This window comes from Nomascus leucogenys, chromosome 8 (genome assembly GCF_006542625.1).
Source record: "Nomascus leucogenys isolate Asia chromosome 8, Asia_NLE_v1, whole genome shotgun sequence".
In the NCBI taxonomy this organism is placed as follows: domain Eukaryota; kingdom Metazoa; phylum Chordata; class Mammalia; order Primates; family Hylobatidae; genus Nomascus; species Nomascus leucogenys.
Genome location: NC_044388.1, coordinates 9,265,771 through 9,287,736, shown reverse-complemented (window position 1 = coordinate 9,287,736; position 21,966 = coordinate 9,265,771). Strand labels below are relative to the sequence as shown.

General features: G+C 36.9%; 1 protein-coding gene across 3 annotated transcripts in view; it reads left to right on the top strand.

Annotated features, from left to right (window-relative positions):
• The window catches only part of RASA2 (RAS p21 protein activator 2), a 128,697-nt gene that overhangs the window by 56,902 nt on the left and 49,829 nt on the right, over positions 1-21,966 (top strand). For all 3 annotated transcript variants that reach the window (XM_030816723.1, XM_030816722.1, XM_030816724.1), the window contains exons 6-9: positions 10,209-10,292; positions 12,193-12,265; positions 15,747-15,823; positions 16,761-16,862. In XM_030816723.1, the coding sequence (XP_030672583.1) occupies positions 10,209-10,292; positions 12,193-12,265; positions 15,747-15,823; positions 16,761-16,862 (336 nt within the window). The remainder of the gene's footprint in view (positions 1-10,208; positions 10,293-12,192; positions 12,266-15,746; positions 15,824-16,760; positions 16,863-21,966) is intronic.

Sequence of the window (21,966 nt, the reverse complement as noted above, 5' to 3'; positions counted from 1 at the left end):
TTTCCTTCATCTCAGAAGGTCTTGATTTCCTCTTCATTTGTAAAAGATAATTATACTAGGTATAGAATTCTGAGTGGACAGTTCTTTTCTTTCCACATTTGAAAATGTACCACTTCCTTGCCTCGATGGTTTCTGATGTGAAATTCATTGTCATTCAAATTGTTTTTCCGTATAGGTAACACACTGTTTTTCTCTGGCTTCTTTTAAGGTTGTTCTTTGCCTTTAGATTTCTTTTCTTTTTTTCTTTCTTCCTTTTTTTTTTTTTTTTTTGAGATGGAGTCTAGTTCTGTCGCTCAGGCTGGAGTGCATTGGTACAATCTCAGCTCGCTGCAACCTCTGCCTCCTGGGTTCAAGCGATTCTCATGCCTCAGCCTCCTAAGTAGCTGGAATTACAGGCATGCACCACCACGCCCAGCTAATTTTTACATTTTTAGTAGAAACGGGGTTTCACCATATTGGCCAGGCTGCTCTGTAACTCCTGGCCTGAAGTGATCCTTCTGCCTTGGCCTCCCAAAGTCCTGGGATTATAGGTGTGAGCCACCACGCCCAGCCTGCCTTTAGATTTCTATATGTTTTAGCTTGACTGTGATGTATCCTGGAATAGATTTCTTTTAGTTTAGCCTGTTTGGGGTTCGCTCAGCTTCTTGACTACGTATATTTATGTCTTTTGCCAGATTTGGGGAATTTTCAACCATTATTTCTTCTATTCTTTATCACCTCTGCTATCTTCTTCTTTCAGAACTCCAGTGGCACAAATGTTAGGTCTTTTTTTTTACAGTCCCAGAGGTCCCCCTGAGGCTTTGTCCTTTGCTTTTCCCCCCAGTCTATTTTCCCTCTGTTGTTCAAATTGGGTGATTTCTATTGTTATGTCTTCAAGTTCACTGATTCTTTCCTCTGTCCTCTTCATTCTTCTGTTTAGCCTATCTGTGGAGTTTTTTTTTGGTTATTTATATTTTTAAGTTCTAAAATTTATATTTGATTCTTTATAATTTTTTTCCTTTGGTGAGAGTTTCTTTTGCTGAGACTTTCCTGTTTGTTTTTTTGTTTCAAACATATTCATAATTGCTCATTGCATTATTCACAATAGCAAAGACATGGAATCAACTTAAATGGCCATCAATCGCAGACTGGATAAAGAAAATGCAGTACATATATGCAATGGAATACTAGCTGTAAAAAAGAATGAGATCATATTCTTTGCAGGAACATAGGTGGAGCTGGAGGCCATTATCCTTAGCAGACTAACGCAGAAACAGAAAACGAAACCAAATACTGCACATGCTCACTTACAGTAGGAGCTAAATGATGAGAATGCATGGACACATAGAGGAGAACAACAGACATTAAGGCCTACCAGAGGGTGGAGGGTAGGAGGAGGGAGAGGATCAGGAACAATAACCAATGGGTGCTAGCCTTAATACCCAAGTGACAAAATAATATGTACAACAAACCCTTGTGACACAAATTTACCTATATAACAGACCTGCACATGTACCTCTGAACTTAAGTTAAAAAAAAAATTGCTCATTGAATTATTTTTATGATGGCTGCTTTCTGATCCATGTCACATAATCATAACAATCATGTCATCTTGGTGTTAGTGTCTTGTATTAGTCCATTCTCACATTGCTATAAAGAAGTACCTGAGACTGGGTAATTTATAAAGAAGTTTAATTCATTCATGGTTCTGCAGGCTGTACAGGAAGCATGGCAGCATCTACTTCTGGGGATGCCTCAGGAAGCTTCCAATCATAGCGAACGCCAAGGGGGAGCAGGTGTCCTACATGGCAGGAGTAGGAACAGGAGAGAGAGTGGGGAGGTACTACATACTTTTTTTTTTTTTTTTTTGAGATGGAGTCTCGCTCTGTCGACCAGGCTGGGATGCAGTGATACGACCTCCACCTCCTGGGTTCAAGTGATTCTCCTGCCTCAGCCTCCTGAGTAGCTGGGATTACAGGTGTGCACCACCACACCTGCCTAATTTTTGTATTTTTAGTAGAGTCGGGGTTTCATCATGTTGGTCAGGCTGGTCTTGAACTCCTGACCTCGTGATGTGCCCACCTCAGCCTCCCAAAGTGCTGGGATTACAGGCATGAGCCACCAAGCCTGGCCCTCTTTTAGTTATTTTTAAATGTATAATAAATTCTTGTTGACCGTAGTCACCTTCTTATGCTGTTAAATACGAGATCTTATCCATTATATCTAACTATATTTTTGTACCCTCACTTCCCGTCCCAGCCCCTGGAAAACATTGTTCTACTGTTATCATGAGTTCAATTGTTTGAGTTTTTAGCTCCCACAAGTGAGACCATACGAGGTTTGTCTTTCTGTGCCTGGTTTATTTCACTTAACATAATGATCTCCAGTTGCATCCCTGTTATTTTGAATGACAGGATCTGATTCTTTTTTGTGACTGAAAAGTACTCCATTATGTATATATACCACATTTTCTTTATCAGTTCGCCTGTTGATGGACACTTAGATTACTTCCAATTCTTGACTATTGTGAATAGTGCTGCAGTAAACATGAGAGTGCAGATATCTCTTCAATACACTGATTCCTTTTCTTTAGTGGAATTGCTGGATCATATGGTAGCTCTATTTTTAGTTTTTTGAGGAACCTCCAAACTGTTCTCCATAGTGGTTTTATTAATTTACATTGTCACCAGCACTGTACAAGAGTTCCCTTTTCTCCATATCCTCACCAATATTTGTTATGCATGTCTTTTGAATAAAAGCCATTTTAACTGGAGAAAAATTATAATTTCATTGTAGTTTTGATTTACACTTCTCTGATGATCAGTGATGTTGAGCACCTTTTCATAAACTTATTTGCCATTTGTATGTCTTCTTTTGAGAAATCTTTATTCAGATCTTTTGCTCATTTTTAAATCAGATTATTCTTTTCCTGTAGAGTTGTTTGACCTCTTTACATATTCTGGTTATTAGTCCCTTCTCAGATGGATAGTTAGCAAATATTTTCTCCCATTCTGTGGGTCGTCTCTTCACTTTGTTGATCGTTTCCTTTGCTGTGTAGAAGCTTTTTAACTTGGTGTGATCCCATTTGTCTGTTTTCGTTTTGGTTGCCTGTGCTTGTGTGCTTGTGGCAACCATTATGCAAGAAATCTTTGTCTAGTCCAATGTCCTGGAGAGTTTCCCAATGTTTTCTTGTAGTAATTTCATAGTCTGTGGTCTAGATTTAAGCCTTTAATCCATTTTTATTTGATTTTTTTAATATGGTGAGAGATATGGGTTTAGTTTCATTCTTCTGCATATGGATATCTGTTTTTCCCAGCACCATATATTGAAGAAACTGTCCTTTCCCCAATGTATGTTCTTGGCACCTTTATTAAAAATGAGTTCACTATAGATGTACGGATTTGTTTCTAGGTTCTCTGTAATGATCTGTTGGCCTATGTGTCTGTTTTTATGCCAGTACAATGCTGTTTTGGTTACTATAGCTCTGTAGTATAATTTGAAATCGGATAATGTGATTCTTCCAGTTTTGTTCTTTTTGCTCAGGATAGCTTTGGTTATTCTGGGTCTTTTGTGGTTTCATATAAATTTTGGGATTTTTTTTTCTATTTCTGTGAAGAATGACATTGGTATTTCGATAGGGATTGCATTGAATCTGTAGATTGCTTTAGGTAGTATGGACATTTTAACAACATTGATTCTTCCAGTCCATGAACTTGGAATATCTTTCCATTCTTGAGTGTCCTCTTCAATTTCCTGCATCAGTGTTTAACAGTTTTCATTATAGATACCTTCCACTTCTTTGGTTAATTCCTAGCTATTTTGTTTTATTTGTAGCTATTGTGTAAGCAGTATTACTTTCTTTCTTTATTTTTCAAATTGTTCACTTTTGGCATATAGAAACCCCACTGATTTTTGTTGTGTTAATTTTCAATCCTGCAACTTTACTAAATTTATCAGTTCTAATAGTTTTTTGGTGGAGTCTTTAGGTTTTTTCCAAATAAGATCATATCATCTGCAAACAAGGATAATTTTACTTCTTTCTTTCCAGTTTGGATGCCTTTGTTTCTATCTCTTATCTGATTGCTCTAGCTAGGACTTGAATAACAGTGGTGAAAGTGGGCATCCTTGTCATGTTCCAGATCTTAGAGAAAAGACTTTCAGTTGTTCCCCATTCAGTATGATACTAGCTATGGATATGTACTATATGGCTTTTATTGTATTGAGGTTTGATCCTTCTGTACCTATTTTTTTGAGGGTTTTATTATTATGAAGGACTGTTGAATTTTGTCAGATACTTTTTTGGCATCAGTTGAAATGATCATATGGTTCTTGCCCTTCATTCTGTTGATATGATGTGTCACATTGATTAATTTGCACATACTGAACCATCCTTGCATCCCTGAGACAAATCCCACTTGGTCATGATGAATGGTCTTTTTAATGTGTTGTTGAATTGGGTTTGCTGATATTTTGTTGAAGATTTTTGCATCAAGGTTCATCAGGGATATTGGCCTGTAGTTTTCTTTTTTTGATGTATCTTTCTCTGGTTTGGTATCAGGGTAATACTGGCCTCATAGGATGAATTTGGAAGTATTCCCCTCTCTATTTTTTGGACTAGCTGAGTAGGATTGGTATTAGTTCCTCTTGAAATATTTGGTAGAATTCAGCAGTGAAGCCATCAGGTCCCAGGCTTTTCTTTGCTGGAAGGCTTTTTATTGTGGCTTCAATTTCATTACTTGTTATTGGTCTCTTCAGGTTTTGGATTTTTTCGTGGTTCAATCTTGGTAGGTTGTATATGTCCAGGAATTTATCCATTTCTTCTAGGTTTTTCCATTTATTCTTTTTTTCAAAGTTTCTTAAGTCTTTGCTCTCCGTACTCACTGTCTTGTAGCAGCAGAGTTCCAGTGGTAGCTTTATGGAATTCATTGTTGATTTCTCGTCCTTACAGATATTCTGAAATTAATGACATTCTCTGTTTTTTAGTATTGCTAAAGGCATGGTTTCACATATGGCTTTCTTTGTGCTTCTTGCTGGACTTTGGATTTGGGGGAGTAATGTATGGAAAGATTCATATCCTAGTAGTTACTATTATCCTCCAGACCTAGAAAGTCCCCACTGCAACATTTTTTTGAACTTTAGTGAGACCCCCCTGCCATCCATTGATCTTCACTGTGTTCCTGTTTTCACTTCTTCCTACATCTTTTTCCGTGATCTATTGCTGTAGTCATTTTCTTGCAGGTTCCGTAAACTCCACTATTGTTCTCATCATTCTTATTTATCTGGAAAAACTCTGATTGAAAGTGACCTCTTCCTCTGTGTTTAATCTGCACATGGATATTGCTGGAGAAAATCACCTAGGCTGATTTCACTTTAAATTTATCATCACAGGCCTCACATGGGCACTTATATCTGCCCTGGAACTTAATTGTGCTTCTCTAATACAGCTATAAGATTCTCTATCACCACAGCCTGGAAATTGCTTACATCTTCCTGAATCCAAATCTATAAACCTAATTTGCATCCATAATTTTGTCCTTATAGCAGAGGAGGTACTCCTTTTCTTGACATTGAATTCTTCCATCTGAGCTCTGGATTCCCTTTATTTCCTCTACTTAACGAGTTTTGCTCCTTCAGTTATGCCTTGTTTTTCTTGTTTTGACAGCTTTAGCTTCTCCCCTACATGGTTCTCACCACAAATAAACATGTTCTAGTATCTCTATCCTAAAAGGCATGCCTCCCCAGACCTCATCTCTGCCCACTCATACCCCAGTCCTTTTTATCGTTCCCATTCCTCTGCTCTGATTTGAAGGCAGACTTCTCTAGGGAAAAACAGTGGTAGGAGTGTGTATGAGTGAGTATGTGTGCGTGTGTGTGTGTGTGTGTGTGTGTTTGCAATTCTCCAGTCAGCACTCTCCAGTAGATTTTTCTGTGATGTAGAAAATGCTTTGTATCTTCACTGTCCGAAACAGTAGCCACTAGCCATGTGTGGATATTGAAAACTTGAAATACAGCTAATGTGACCAAAGAGCTGAAGTTTAATTTTGTTTAATTTTAATTAAATGTAAATAACCACACGTGGCTAATGACTACAGCATTAGTGCAGCTTCAGTAAAAGAATCTGGACTCCTTTTTAGCAGTAGCTTATTTCAGGACTTGGGCAGGGAAAATATGAGATGAGTCTGGAGCATCTTAAGGGCTCAAAAAGTAAGAAAGTGCTAAAAATAATGGGGATATGTAAAAAGGACATTGAAGCCAATGTAAAGGGACTTCAAATTACCAAATCTGGAACAATTTGAGCTTCAGAATAAATAACAATAGTGGGTTAAAACTTATAGAATAAAATAAATGTAAGCAAATACTGATACAAATAAACAATTAAAAACTCAAATACTTGGTAGGGAGAAAGGACTGCTTTTTCCTATAGTAGAATTCTAATTAATGAATGTAGGAGGAATGATGGAAATGAAAATCAACATTGGCAAACATCACAATAATAAGTGGGTGAGGGGACAATTCAACAAATCATCTATGGATGCTAAGTGAGCATAAGTATGATGGCAAACAGCATTTTTGCAAAGTCTCAAAGAATCTTTCCCACAAGATGTCTGATAGATGCCACCTTAATTGAGTGATCAAAGTTAACCTCACCAATAATGAGACATCCAGTACCTCCCAACAGGATGCATTGAGAAGGACACCAAGATACATAACCTCAACCTAATCATGAGTAAACATCAGACAAACTCAGATTAAGGAATACACTACCAAATAACTGGCCAACACTGGCAAGATCATGGGGCAAAGAAGGAAAACTAATGAACTGTCTCAGGATGGAGAGGAATAAGAAGACATGACAACTAAATGCAGTATGGGATCCTATATTGTGTCCTAGATCAAAAAAGGACGGTGAAGTTTGCATAAGGGCTACAGATTTCAGTAATTCTGCTATGGTTATACAAAACGTTAGCATTGGTTGATGAGTATACAGAAACTATTATTTTAACCGCTTTTTTGAATATCTGAAATTATTTCAAAATAACAAGGTTTTTAAAATTGCCTATACCTTATGCATTCAACCCAGGTCTGTTTTCTGAGTTTCAGATTAATATGTCTACTTTGATGAATCACATTGCAAACTTAACACATTTAAAACTGAAGTACAGGGAGGCTGAGGCAGGAGAATGGCGTGAACCCGGGAGGCGGAGCTTGCAGTGAGCCGAGATTGCGCCACTGCACTCCAGCCTGGGCGACAGAGTGAGACTCCGTCTCAAAAACTGAAGTACTGATTCTCATGTCTATCCAACTCCTCCCCCAAAGTCTTAGCAAATGTTTAATTCCACTCAGTATGTTTTTCATCACTAGATTTTTCCATTTTTATTGTCTTCTGTGTCTGGATGGATCATATGGAATATAATTATAACTTTTAAATGTCTTTGCTAGTTCTATCTTCTTTGTCATTTCTGATTCTGTTTCTATTGATTTTTCTTTTCATTATGGATCATAATTTCTTAGTTCCTTGCATTCCTGGTCATTTTCTGTTGCATGCCAGACATTGTGAAGTTGTTGGATATTTTAATATTTCTATGAATGTACTTGAGCTTTGTTCAGCACTTGGTTAAGTTACTTAGAAACAGTTTGATCCTTTTGTGGTTTACTTTTAACGTTTGTTAAACAGACAAGCACAGCCTTTACTGGAGGGCTTATGTTTTCCTACTATTAAGGCAGTACCCATGAATTACCAGGTTTTCTACTGTGGCTGATGGTACCTCTTGCTAGCCATGTGTGGGTTTTAGGAACTATTGCCTCTATTCTTTTCAAATGGTTCTTTCCCCAGCCTCAGATGATTTCCTCATATATATTACACATATCAGTATTCAGCTGAATACTCAGTGGGGATTCTTGTAGCTCCCTGGAGGTTTTTCTTTCTCTGTGCAACTTTCTTCCCTTTAGTACTCTGCCCTGGGGACTCTAGTCACTTTGACCTCCTCCTGCTGACAGCTTTGCCTCCTCTTCTCAGAGAAACCATTTAGCTGTAAGCTGGGGCAGTTGGAGGGCTCACCTGTCCTTCACTGCTGATTTTGTCCAATTCATTTTGGGTGGAGAGTAAATCTAGTTCCTGTTACTCCATCTTACCTGGATGTAGAAGTTAAAATTTTCTTTTAGTTTAAAAAAAAAATCCAAAGAAAAGAATCAGATCAGTCTGATTGTAAACTGTTTATAATATTTACTTTGTAAATTTTAGATACCGTATTATAAATGCTTTATATGTCACATATAAATAAAATATAAAATTCCTTATATTGAGGTTATTTTCAACATTTGTTTTCTGCCCATCCATGATTTATGATATGAAATTGCTTGACTTACAGATTGGAAGAACAGTGCTATCCTAGGTAATTAGAAAAATAATATTTCCAAATATATGTAATGAATAACCTATATTTAATAATATTAAGTTTTGCAGAAAACTCGATTTTTAACTGTTTTATATTTAAAAATTAAGAGTACTGATGATTTCTGTAGGGTGACACTTCTGGTTTATGGCATCCTTGTTTTGGTTTGTGGGTATTCTTATCCTTTCATAAGTTTTTTATAAGTCAGTACTGCATTTTCCTCTGGTTTTTTTAGACCTCATAAAATAGAAAATTGGATTTCTGTCATTAAGGTTTCTCATAATTGGTGTTTATGTGACATAAATATTGTATTTGGGGGCACAGTGGGAATGTAGAAGGGCACTGGACTTCAGTAACGAAATTAAAAAGTAGAAATTGAGTCTTGGCCAGCTTCTTACAAGTTATGCTACCTCTTTGAGCCTTACGTTGTAACTTTCTCACATAACCTCTGAGCCTTACTTCTTTTAAATGGCATAATTCTCTTCACAAAGGCAGTTGTGAGAATTAGGTGCATTTTGTGAAAGTGCATAGTAAACTGTAAATGCCGTATTAGATATCATTTTGAGGTTTAGCCTGAGAAGGGTAAGTTTTAAGCAGTATGTACAGTGGGAAAATCTGACTATACCTCAACCCAACATTAAAAACCAGAATTATCTTGGCTTGTGTTTTCTTTGGCTAGTTTCAAAATTTCTTTATTTATTTTTTGATGCTCAGCTTAATAGAAATGAGTCATATTACCATTTCTGTCTTTACTCTGCAGTATACCAATAGCACTTCACTCACATCTGTGACCTGTGGGTTGTGGAGAGAAATAAGGATGTTACTCAACAGCTTGCATCTTTCAACAAAGAATACTTTTCAACAACACTCATGAGTTTCTCTTAGGCATTAGAAAATGCAGACCCTTAGACATTAAACTAAACTCATAAACTCAGTAATATTTAGTGAGAAAATTGGAGGAACAAATCGCTAAAGTTAGATTCTGTGTTCTCTGTAAATACCAACAACTGTGAGCCATGGAGTAGATTAGATGACCTTGGTTTTTATGGTCTAAAACATTTTCTACAGAATGGTGCTTACTGAGGAGCTGTTTACTGAGAATTGGAATAAAAGGCTACAGAATTGTGTGAGGCTTGCCCTATATTTATGAATCAGATTTTTAAGTGGAAGCCACAGTTGTTTCCTTGTTTGTCATTCATGCTTTAGCAGAGGATATGATGCCATAGGGCTGGCTTGGCTTGTAGCTTCTCATTTAGGGTTTGCACCGCTTTCTTTTCCTTTTTAGAGGCCACAGCAGTTTTGATGTACTAGCAAACCACAAAATGTACCTTGTTGGGGATTTAGCAGAAGGAAATGTGTTGACTATTACACGTCCCTTATCTACAATGCTTGAGACTAGAAGTGTTTTGAATTTCTTATTCTTGTTGGTTTTTTTTTGAGTATTTGCATTATATATACTTGCCCATTAAGCATCCCAAATCCAAAAAGCCCAAATTTGAAATGCTCCAGTGAGCGTTTCCTTGGAGCATCGTGTCAGTGCTCAGAAAGTTTCGAATTTTGGAGGACTTTGGATTTTTGAATTTGGAATGCTCAGCCTGTGTTTGACAGTTTCATTAATGATTGTGGCATTCCTGTTTAGTCTCATTTTGAAAACATAGCATAAATTTAAAAATGCATACATATATATGTATGAAATAGGTAGTATATAGCCATACAACTGCAGACACATGGAAAACAATTCTTAACCTTTTGAATGTATTAGTTTGTGTTTAAAGATAATGTTTTGTCTTGTTTAACTGGAATCTAATATGTTAAATCTCTTTTATTCTACCTTAGCATCAAGGCATGCCATGGGTTGCCTCTGATAAATGGCCAAAGCTGTGACCCTTATGCAACAGTTTCTCTAGTGGGCCCTTCTAGGTAATGTTTATTGAATTATTATTAGGTTTTAAAGTTTTGATGTTTGATTTAAAAATTTAAAAAGATTCTACGAGCAAATGATAAATAGCTATTTATAACACACAGTAATAAATGCTTTGAAAGAAAAATCTTTAGTGAATTCTATTATACACTTGTCAATAACAAAGCCTTCTTTTTACAGACAGAAATTGGTACCCCATTTTAAATCTGCCATGCTCTTAGGCTTTAAGGAACAACCTCAGTTTTATACTTTTACAATGTAGTACTTTAAAACATAAACTTGACTTTTCATGCATCAGCATTCCTACTTTCAAATATCCTGAATTTTATGCATGTAAAATCCTGTTTTAATGAATGCCAGTTCAGAATAACAAGACAATTTATATATTTTTGTCTGGAAGGCAGCTCAGGACTGAAAATTGCCTCTTCTACTCATGAGATCTATCCTCTACAGAGAGAATTCCAACTGTAGAAAAACTGCTGAAGTACTAGAGCATGGCAAAGTGTACCATATCATTGATTTAAATGATTTATAATAATTTGTGAAAAAACCTATAGCATTTTGTAATACAGTGTGTTATATGACTTCATTATGGTTTCTTTAAGGAACTAACACATCTGAAATATGTCTACAACTTGAAGGTTTAGAATCAGGAAGCAAGAATCACAGTATTCCCTCTACGCACACATACATGCATACATACACACCCCTTTTCCCCATCCCCAGAATCTCTAGTTATTCTTACTTTGTAGAAAATCACTACTAAGTCACTTTGAAAAATGTCTTTATGTACGTATGTAAAGTACCTAGTACCATGCTGGTATTTATTAGGTGCTCAAACAATAGTATGCTATTAGCAGATACTCAGTCGTATGACATTAAGTGCTATTAGAAAGATTTATTTTTGCGTGTTAAAAATGTTCAATCTAGTGGAGCTATTTTTGTTTTTTTTAGTGATCTCTACCTGACAAATTCTTTAATTATTTGGTAACATACAGTTAGAGACAATTTGGCATATGAATTTGTGTTTTAAAAAGTCTGGCCAGGCGCAGGTGGCTCACGCCTGTAATCCCAGCACTTTGGGAGGCCGAGGCGGGCGGATTACCTGAGGTCAGGAGTTCGAGACCAGCCTGACCAACAAGGAGAAACGCCGTCTCTACTAAAAATACAAAATTAGCTGGGTGTGGTGGCGCATGCCTGTAATCCCAGCTACTTGGGAGGCTGAGGCAGGAGAATCACTTGAACCCTGAGGCAAAGGAGGTGAGCCAAGATTGCACCATTGCACTCCATCCAGCCTGGGCAACAAGAGCAAAACTCCGTCTCAAAAAACTGAAAAATAAAAAGTCACTGTTGGTTTTGCTATTGTACCGTAGTTGTGTAAGATGTTAACACTGGGAGAGGCTGGGTAAAGACACAAGGTTTCCTTATACATTTTTTGTGATCTCCTCTGAATCTGTAATTAAATTAAAAGATTTTTTTAAGAAGTCTCTATTGTACCTGAAGCCTAAGAAGTAAGCTGAGTTAAGAATGTTTTTCAAGTTCCTTGGGTATTTTTCAACATAGATGAAGGTACTCTAAATCTTATTGTCTTCCTTCTATTTATTCTGAGTTGCTTATAGAATAGAATGTGTTTTTAAAACCCCTGAAAAAGGTTGGCAATCTAGTGTGTCCGTAGAGAGAATAATACAATCTTGGCACATAGGGGATGCCTAAAGCTTATATATTCTTTGATTTGAGTTTATAAGGACACTTAGTTTTTTCCAAGCAATATTTAAAACTGAATCTTCCCTGAGACACCTTAACTTTAAATGGAGGTCAGGCTCCCTGGTTGGAAATAGCATGTTTTATAATTGTGTACTGTTAAGTTCTACAAGGTAAAACTCTACCACATTGGAACAGGAATGACCAAAAGAAGACAAAAGTAAAGAAGAAAACAAGCAATCCGCAGTTTAATGAAATCTTTTATTTTGAGGTAATTTTTTGTTTTACGTAAATGTTAACATTAAATATGTAATATTTAATGCTAGTTGATTTCTTTTTTCAAACCACAGTCATAGTAATCATTTTATCAATTAATGCAGATCAGCATTTCTCTCCTGAAAGCAGTAAAACCATGGTGTGATGCAATGGATGCCCAATATATAAAATGAATAAAAGCAGAGCTCTAATTTGGGAGCAGGAAGGGCCGGGGCCATACCCACTCCCCAGTCATCATCACTGTCATGCCCTCCTTTGCACCCTCCCTTACCCTACCCAGCTCCCTACCTAACACATAGTGGCCACAGGACTCTTCTGCAGGGTAGCCTTTGACAGTCACTAGTGAAGTAAGTATAATTATCACTCAATAAATCTGAGTTCCCCTCAGGTTGACTGAAAGAGTCACTAAATGTGACTCAAGTTTCTTATCCTGTGAAAGAATAATTGGAAGGGAAAATAGCAGCACTACCTGACTCATAGAGTTTTTGTAAGACCCAAAGCATGTGAGAATCCTTTGAGACCATAAAATACTGTATGATTACAGCCTTATTATTACTCTTTTTTTAAGCCTAATTCATTCTGTGGACACCTGCTTATCTTCATAGATAGCTTTAGCTGCCTTGAAGTTGTCCCAAATACAGTGCTTTGGAGTGCTTTTCTTTGGAGCATTTGTTAAAGAAATCCTTTTTCTTATTATTTGCAAACTACAGAAAAAGAAATCAAACTCTCAAAAAGATTGTATTCTAATAAAGCATGTTGCAGTTCATATCAACGTGTAGGGAAGGTTTGAAAAAAGGAGTTACATTTTGTGCCTTTTCTTCTGTGTGTTTATTTTTCTTGGTATTTCAAAGTGGAGAGAATAAGGGTACCTCTAGTCATGCCTGATTGCTGTACTTTAATAAAGGAACACAGGCCGAAGAAAATGCCAAAAGTGAAGCAGGAAGAATTGTGGAGGGGAAAGCAAGGGAGAAAAAAAAACAAAAGAAAAAGTACCAGTGTGAGACTTTTCCATTTCCTGGCTAAGGACTTGGTGCAGTTGTTCTACATTTATTAATGGCGGTTGCATCTAACCTGGAGAAAACAAAGAAGGCAGCAATGTAAAGGGCTGCTGACTAAAGGCACTCACACTCCCCATTAGCCCACATACCTTAAACCTCAGCTGGATGGAATCTACTCTGCTTCATGGATCCTTACAGTCAGCAGATGACCTTTTAAAAGTAGAAGGCCTGACCTGCCTGCTGTAGCAGGAGTACTTGTTAGGCCTTGCAACATTCATTCAGAGGGCCTTTTGTTGGTTATAAAGATAGATACATTTCCATCTCTGTCCTTTATCTAAAGCAAGGAACACAAAGCAGACACATGTATGCATATACACAACAGTAAAATGCGGTAGATATTGGGGAGGTCAGATGAACTCTGCTCCATTAAAGGCTTGAAGAAAGATTGGATTTTCTAAGATTGAGGAAAGAGAGTATTAGAGATGACGAACATTTTGAGCAGAGGCACAGAGACAGAAAAGCAGAAAGTTATGTCCAAAGTACAGTGAGTACTGATTTTACTGGGCTTGTGTAAGGAAATAATGGGAACTAAGATTAGAAAGGTAGAGTAGGACCAGCTGATGAAAGGCCTTGAGTGCCTAGCTGTGGTGCTTAAGTAAATGAGCCTATAAGTAATGAGTAAAACAGTGTTTGGGAAGGAATTAAATATGATCTGAGGTCCAGGTGGCTTAGGGAGAAAGAACAAAGATGGGGAAACTGTTGTACTTTAGGTGTAAGAAAAATGGGGAGGGGATGGGGTATCTTTCAAGAGAGCACTATGGAAATAGAGAAGAAGAGGCAGATAAAAGAGAGAATGCAAGGGGCAAGGTAACAAATTGGTGATAGAAAAAAAGAGAAAGGAAGTAATTGAATGCTGCCCCTAAGGTTCCAAATCTGGAAAAATAGAAAGGTAGGGAAGAAGGAAAATGAAAGTGGTTTAGTTTGGAGCATAATTAGCTTGAGGGCTGACATTTTAAATCCTCCAGTAGGGAGTTCATGACTGAAACTTAATATGAGTGATAGCTATTGACCAACATTCAAGGTTTGTTTATATAAACAGCCAAGAAAGCCAAGAGAATAGAGGTATACGATACAGGAGAAAAGTGAAGAAACTAATTTCTGCGACTTAAATATTCAACTTTGAGCATGTCATTTAATTTCTGTACTTCAGCTTCCTCATTTTTAAGTGAGGATAGTAAATCTAGCCCTGCCTGCCTCTGAGCAGCATTCTGATGAACAAAGGAGATAATGGATGTGAAAGCACTTTGTAGACTGTACAGCACTGTGCAGCTCCAAGTTGTTTTTAGTATAAAACATAAGATTTTGAAGAATAATATATCTGTAGATTCTGAAAAAGAAACAAAGACAGCAGCATAAGGTTGCCAAGGTAGTGCCCGGGTAAACTCTACAGAGTGTTTCTGGGAAAGGAGATACAGTTCTATGATCACTAAATTAAATAGGAGATCAAGGGAGGTAAGAACTGAGAATTCATCATCAGATTTGGTGATGAAGAGAGAGATTTTAGGAGAGTGATCTGTGAGGAAGCCAAGATTATAAGGAGTTACTATAGTGAGTGGGTGGTGAGGAAGTACAAGCTGTAAGGATGGATTACAGTTTTCAGATATTTGTCTGAGAAAGGAAAGAGATAGGAAGACCATAATTTAAGGGGAGAATTTTTCTTAGACTTGAGTGAGATGAACAAGCTGGTATAGAAAGCTGTAATTAAAATAGATCAAATAATGCTTACTGAATGCTTATTGCATACCCTGTGTGGGTGGCTAGTCTTAGAAAAGAAGAAAATCATCTCATTCTCTTGTTCAGAAGAGCATGAGAAAAACTCAAGTAGAGAACCCTGTGTGGGAGTGGACAAGTTCAGGTGAACGGTCATTGAGGAAGTTCCTGCCAATGGCCTTGCTATTTCCAGCAAAAATGTGAGAAGGAAGTGCAGGGTAGGATTGGTGTCTTGAGAAATGTGAGAAAATCTTTAAACACTTCTGAGTCACCAACTGACTACCTATGAGCCAGAGAATCTAATGTTCATTGATATATTTATTTTATTTTATTTTTGTTAAAATAGAGACAGTCTCACTTTGTTGCCCAGGCTGGTCTTGAACTCCTGGCTTCAAGCAATCCTCCCGCCTTGGCCTCCCAAAGTGCTGGGATTACAGGCATGAGCCACTGCACCTGGCCATTGCCATATATTGAGTTGATAGGAATGGCATAGAGACAAAGATTATTTTGATTTTTTTTTTTTACACTACCTTATTCTTTTCTGCTACTTCCATAGTTGCTTTTATATTCAGGTATTGAGTAAAATATTACGTGGACATTTTCCTCTGCTTTTATCCACAATTGAATATTTTGCAGATGATCATTTTTAAGCTGTAGGAAAAATGTATTTTTTTAAAAAAAATTTTTACTGAAATATTTTGTTTACAGGTAACCAGATCCAGTAGTTACACCAGAAAGTCCCAGTTCCAGGTAGAAGAGGAGGACATTGAAAAGCTAGAAATCAGGTATGTGCCTTGGGGTTTTACAGAATTGCTTTTTTGTGTACCAAAAGAAAATCCTAGATTCAACCAAAAACGATAAACCAACTTTAATAGAATTGTCTATAGCAAGTTGGTTGATGAGACTTAGAGGAATATGCAACTAATTTAAATCCAGATTATCTTTCCAAAGTCTGATTTGTTTGCAGAAATAGTCAAGGTGTATTAATTTTATAAACAAAGATGATCTAATTTTCATCTGTTTTATTGTATTGATTTTTAATTTTTCCCAAGTTGTTCCTTACATTTCTGGATTATAGTGTAATGGATGGAAAGGAAGTTATATCTCAGCCAATTTAGAAATTTTTTTTTATTCTTCTTAACATATCTGCTGTCTAACAGAAATTTCAGTGAGGTAAGAAGATAATTCAACAGGTGCATGTGTTTGAAGTTTGTGCTGTTTCCTAGGTCTTAAATATCTATGCCCTTTGCGAAGGAAAAATCTTATAAATGCATGTGTAGGTGTGATGTTAACAGTGTGTTCATCTAGATGGTATATTAATCATGTGTTTGGAGTGATCAGGTAATGTATTTTTCTAATTTTTCTATATAAATTGGTGGTAATCTAGAGAGAAACTAGTCTTAAGTTGGTTTCTTTTTGTAGTTTCTTTCTGTAGTCCTTATTGCTACAGGTTAAAATAAAGCCTCGACTTTCAAACTAAGACAGGTTTAAGTGCCTTCTTTTAGACTATTTAAAATTACTTTCTGTGCTTTTTAAATAAAAGCTGCTGTAGTATTTTGCATCTCTAGTCTGGATAGTGAGGTATGTATATGGTGTCGCTAACATCTTTTAAGCATGTAAAATTAATGCTATAATACAGATCAAAGTAATTTGAAGCTGTTTTGTGGTGTGAACTCTCTTAAACATTGTTTGCAAAACATAAAGCCGGTTTTCAATTTTCAGGATCGACTTGTGGAACAATGGAAACCTAGTCCAAGATGTTTTCCTAGGTGAGATTAAGGTTCCTGTGAACGTATTAAGAACTGATTCCTCTCATCAAGCCTGGTAAGAGCCCAGAATTTTAGTGAACTCCATAGTTTAATTCTCTTTAATACAGTATATATATGCAAATAGATGCTTACTCTGAACATATTTTAAATTTTCCATGTAATAAGCCAAACGTTATTAATATTGATATGTTCATTAATTCATTGTTGCAGAAGTAAATTGTAAGTTTTATTACTTGACCTGTGGTACTGAGAAAAAAGAACTGAATCATCTAGGAATATTTTTCTGTTCGGAAGTGAAGACTTGACTCTTAAGGAGAAAAATGGGAAACATTTAAAACATTACGTAAGAGTTCATGTAAGAAAACGCTTGGTCACAAATCAGTGTCTGCATTTCAGAAGTTTTATTAGTGGTTATAGGAACTGTGGATATTTGAAAGCAAGGGATTTTATTTAGGGGGCTCAGTTTATGAGAACTAACCACTGTTCTTCCTTTACCACACCCCATTGAAATGTACTGTAGATGGCCCTAATGTTACTTTTTGAATGTCTAAGGTCTTATGTTGTTGAGCTGGCACTTTTTAGGGCTCTTGGTGTTCAATAATGACTATAATATTATTTTAGTTTTCAGTGACTCTAATAATAACATTAAACTGATGTTTAATTCAAATTAATGTTCAGACATTACATTGAGCTAGTTTCTTTAGCAGAATCAATGTGAAACTATTGTTTTTTTCTGTCTATAGCACTTAAAAGCGTGTGTATCCTTTCAGTATGTTGCCCAGCATCTCTCTTGCTAGATTTTGGTTTCAACTGGATATAAATGAACATGCCTTTCTCACTTGCCTTTTAAGGAGCACTTTTTGGAACTCAGTTTCTGCTGCCTCAAAGAGGAGTGTTTAGGTGTTTCTTATGGATATCAGTTTCATCTGTCCCTAAAAGAGCCTGCCTCTTCTGATTGGCCATCAGACATCTTCATTTTAGAGTCTTGTCCTGGAGCAGTTATCACTTGTAGACTGATTTTTACTTTATTTTTGCCTCTCTAGTTTAAGGCAGATCTAAGATTTATTGGTCTTTATGTTGGCATTTTGTGTATTATAGTTTGTAAAATGCATCCACAGAGGGGGAAAAAAAATCAAACGTAGTCACTATGAAAAATTGACGAAGATTTGGGACCTGTCATCCTCCCACTACACCGTGTTTTCCACCTTCCATCAAATAGCATACATTTTAAAATGAAAATTTCTGAGCTCAGTTTGTCAAGTTTTTAAAATTATGTGCCAGACCACTCAGTACAGAAGAGAAAAACGCGTTGTAGTGCCTCCAGGTCCCTCAAAATGAACTTGAAATGTGCCACATAATCTGTTTTTTAAGTAAGACTGTCTCCAGAGATCCCTTCCAAATTTGGCAAAACTTTGTGCAGCTTCCTTGGCAGTATGTAAGAACATTAACAAACTAATTTTATTTTTATAGATGTTTTTGGCCCATGATATTTTAAAGTAACCTACCAGAAATATAAGTGCTAAAATTTATATACCGTGAAATAGGAACATCTGGTCATTCATATATACTTCCATAGTTGTAAGGAAACATAAAAATGTGAATGCTGTTTCTTCTAAGTTGGAAATAAAACTTTTAACCTCCTCCGTCAACTGTAGAGCCATAGCATCCCCTTGTGGGGTTGTTGGTAACTGCATGAAAACTCTAAGAAAAGATTTATTTACTCTCAGGATTTCGGGCAAATTCTTTCTCATCTTGATGTTAAGAGAGTAATCATCAGTAATTTAATTCTGTTGTTTGAAAAGTCTCAAAATAGATATAAACATCTTTTCAGTTGTAATTTTTAAGTTTGAAAGTAAGATTCAAATAATAGATAAAATGAATTACTGGGTTTTTTCTTTTCAACAGAAGCACTTCATACGTGATTTTAGATTAGATGAATATTTGATATGATTTAGCTTTCCAGTTTGTTAATTTTGACACCTTTTGTCCTCAAACATTTTTTGTTGGTGGGGGGGTCTCACTTTTTTTGAGACAAAGTCTCATTCTGTTGCCCAAGCTGGAGTGCAGCAGCATGATCTCGGCTCACTGCAACCTCCACCTCCCGGCTTCAAGCGATTCTCCTGCCTCAGCCTCCCAAGTAGCTGGGACTTCAGACACACGCCACCATGCCGAGCTAATTTTTGTATTTTTCGTAGAGATGGGGTTTAACTATGTTGGCCAGGCTGGTCTTGAACTCCTGACCTCGTGATCTGCCCACCTCAGTCTCCCAAATTGCTGGGATTGTGAGCCACTGCGTCCAGCCTTTGGTCTCACATTTTTAACATATCTGTTTAATATTTGAATTTAGAAAATATAACAAGTCTCCTGTCTTCAGTTAAAAAAAAAAAAAAAACAGAAATAGGCCTGGCGCGGTGGCTCACGCCTGTAATCCCAGCACTTTGGGAAGCCGAGGTGGGCAGATCACGAGGTCAGGAGATCGAGACCACCCTGGTTAACACGGTGAAACCCCATCTCTACTAAAAATACAAAAAATTAGCCGGGCTTGGTGGTGGGCACCTGTAGTCCCAGCTACTCGGGAGGCTGAGGCAGGAGAATGGCGTGAACCCAGGAGGCAGAGCTTACAGTAAGCTGAGATTGCACCACTGCACTCCAGCCTGGGAGACAGAGCGAGACTCCGTCTCAAAAAAATAAACAACAACAACAAAGAAAACAGAAATAACGTTCAACATTCTTTTTTTTTTTTAGACGGAGTCTCGCTCTGTCGCCAGGCTGGAGTGCAGTGGCGCAGTCTTGGCCCACTGCAATCTCCACCTCCCGGGTTTAAGCCATTCTCCTGCCTCAGCCTCCTGAGTAGCTGGGATGACAGGCATGCGCCACCACACCGAGCTAATTTTTGTATTTTTAGTAGAGACGGAGTTTCACCATATTCACCAGGCTGGTTTGATCTCCTGACCTTGTGATCCCCCCGCCTCAGCCTCCCAAAGTGCTGGGATTACAGGCATGAGCCACTGCACCCGGCCCACATTCAGTTATTAATAGAACTGCTTCTTTATTCTCTCATTTACATAGCGTTATGTACAAATAATTGTACTTTGGGTTTGTCTACCTCAATTTTAATTACACAGACCGTATGGTTAGAATTGTTTAAATGCTGATTTTTTTCTGTTAAGGGACTGTCAAAACTGCTTACTTTTGAGAGCGTAAGGATTGCTTTTATGCCTGTGAATGAAAAGTACATGTGTAGAGCAACTGAATGCTTCTTTCAGTTAAAAATTTCTCTTTATTTCCTGTTTCTTTTTCTTTCAAACGGAAATATTTCATTCAAAAACTGACGTATATGTATGAGTTTTTTGTTTTATTTTCACTTAGAAATGCCAGATAGTCCTGAACTATTTAACAAATCTTGAGCCTTTTCTCTTTAGCTCTAATTCATACAGAATTATTTAATTCACAAGGATCCTTCAGGTAGTTTATTAAATTGAGCCTTTGTAATAATATTTTAAAATAATAATCACATTTATATAGTTATACAAATAACTATTGATAGTTATTATTCATATATTTAAGTGGTAATAGTTATACATCATATATATAAATGTTATATGTGTAACATTTACATAGTGATTACTGTGTGCCAGGAACTATTCTAAGTGCTTTACTTATAATAACTTTTTTAGGGCTGTTGTAGGGTTTTAATGTGTTAAGACACTATTAATACTCCTTATTTGACAAATGAGGAAAAAGCACAGAGAAATTTAGCAACTTGTCTAAGGTCACACAGCTGGGATTTGAACCAAACTGACCCCAAAGTTTGTGCTTTTAACCAGTGTACTGTAAGTTTGAACTTCGGCATATTTCTGAATATATTTAAAACTCAAAAACATTCTCTCTTTTAAGCCATTAGCAAAGATTTGAGTGCCCCTTGCTTATAAAATATTATTTAAAAGAGAATCAGAGCATTCCCTACTCATTTAAAAAATGATCTTTTCAAGGGATGGGTAAAACAACATGTTGTGAGATCTTTTTTTTTTTCAAGTAGACGTAGATGAGATGTTTTGTCTGTGGGGATTTCTTATCCTGCAAAGAAAATCCAAGGAAACAAGTTTGGAAAGTATGGCAGGAGTGAACCGTTCTGGAGTTCTTAAGCATCCAAAAACAATATGTGCATAAAAATGAGTAATTGGCATAGCACTACCCTAATTCCTCTACATAGAACAATGCTATGTTAAGACTGTAGGCCTGGTAATTTTCAGTTATATGAGAGTAAAGAGGGATGTCATACCCCTCTCTCAGTTATTTGGAGCTAAAGGAAATAAAGTTGCACTCTGAGCAAAATTTCTGTAGTACAAACCAAAACAGAGTTTGTTTTGACTGTAGAGTGTAGAGACACTGTTTAAGATGGATAGGAATGGTCCCAGAGAGGCAGAACCAGTTGTAACTGAGTAAACAGTAATACAAGTAGTGTTACTCTACTGTGCATGGAAAACATTAGTTCAATAGGAGGAAAAGATTCATCTAGAATAATAAAAAAGGATTCCAAAGAGGTAGGCATGGTACTGCCTACTCAAGCACAATTTAGGGGGAAGGGGATTCTGGTCCAGAAGAATTACTGTTTCCTTGGCAAGACTATTGTCTTAGCTGAGAGATTCTTAAGGCTGCATAAAACTCCTTGTCATGCCTCTGTACTCACCACAACGCCTTTTGATAATTTGCCTTTCCAAATAGCCTACGAACAGGTAAAAAAATACAGTGAAAGATATAGATGAAAACCCTATGGTAAATGGTGATAATTGTTGTAACCAAGTGACAAGCACATGGGGGTGGTGTTAACAAAGGGTGTTCATTATTACTATTATCACTCTTCTCCCTAGTTTTGTAAGTGAGCATTTCTATAATAAAATGCATTGGTCACTTAACAACCCAGGTACTTATGCCACTTGACTATATTTCTTTTCCATAAATTTAATAATTGACCTGCTTTTAAGTATATCAGGCTCTGCACTCAGTCATTGCAATTCAGGTTCACCTTATTTTATTATTTTTTTTTTTTTTGAGATGGAATCTCTCTCTGTCGCCCAGGCTGGAGTGCAGTGGTGCAATCTTGGCTCAGTGCAACCTCCGCCTCCTGGGTTCAAGCGATTCTCCTGCCTTAGCCTCCC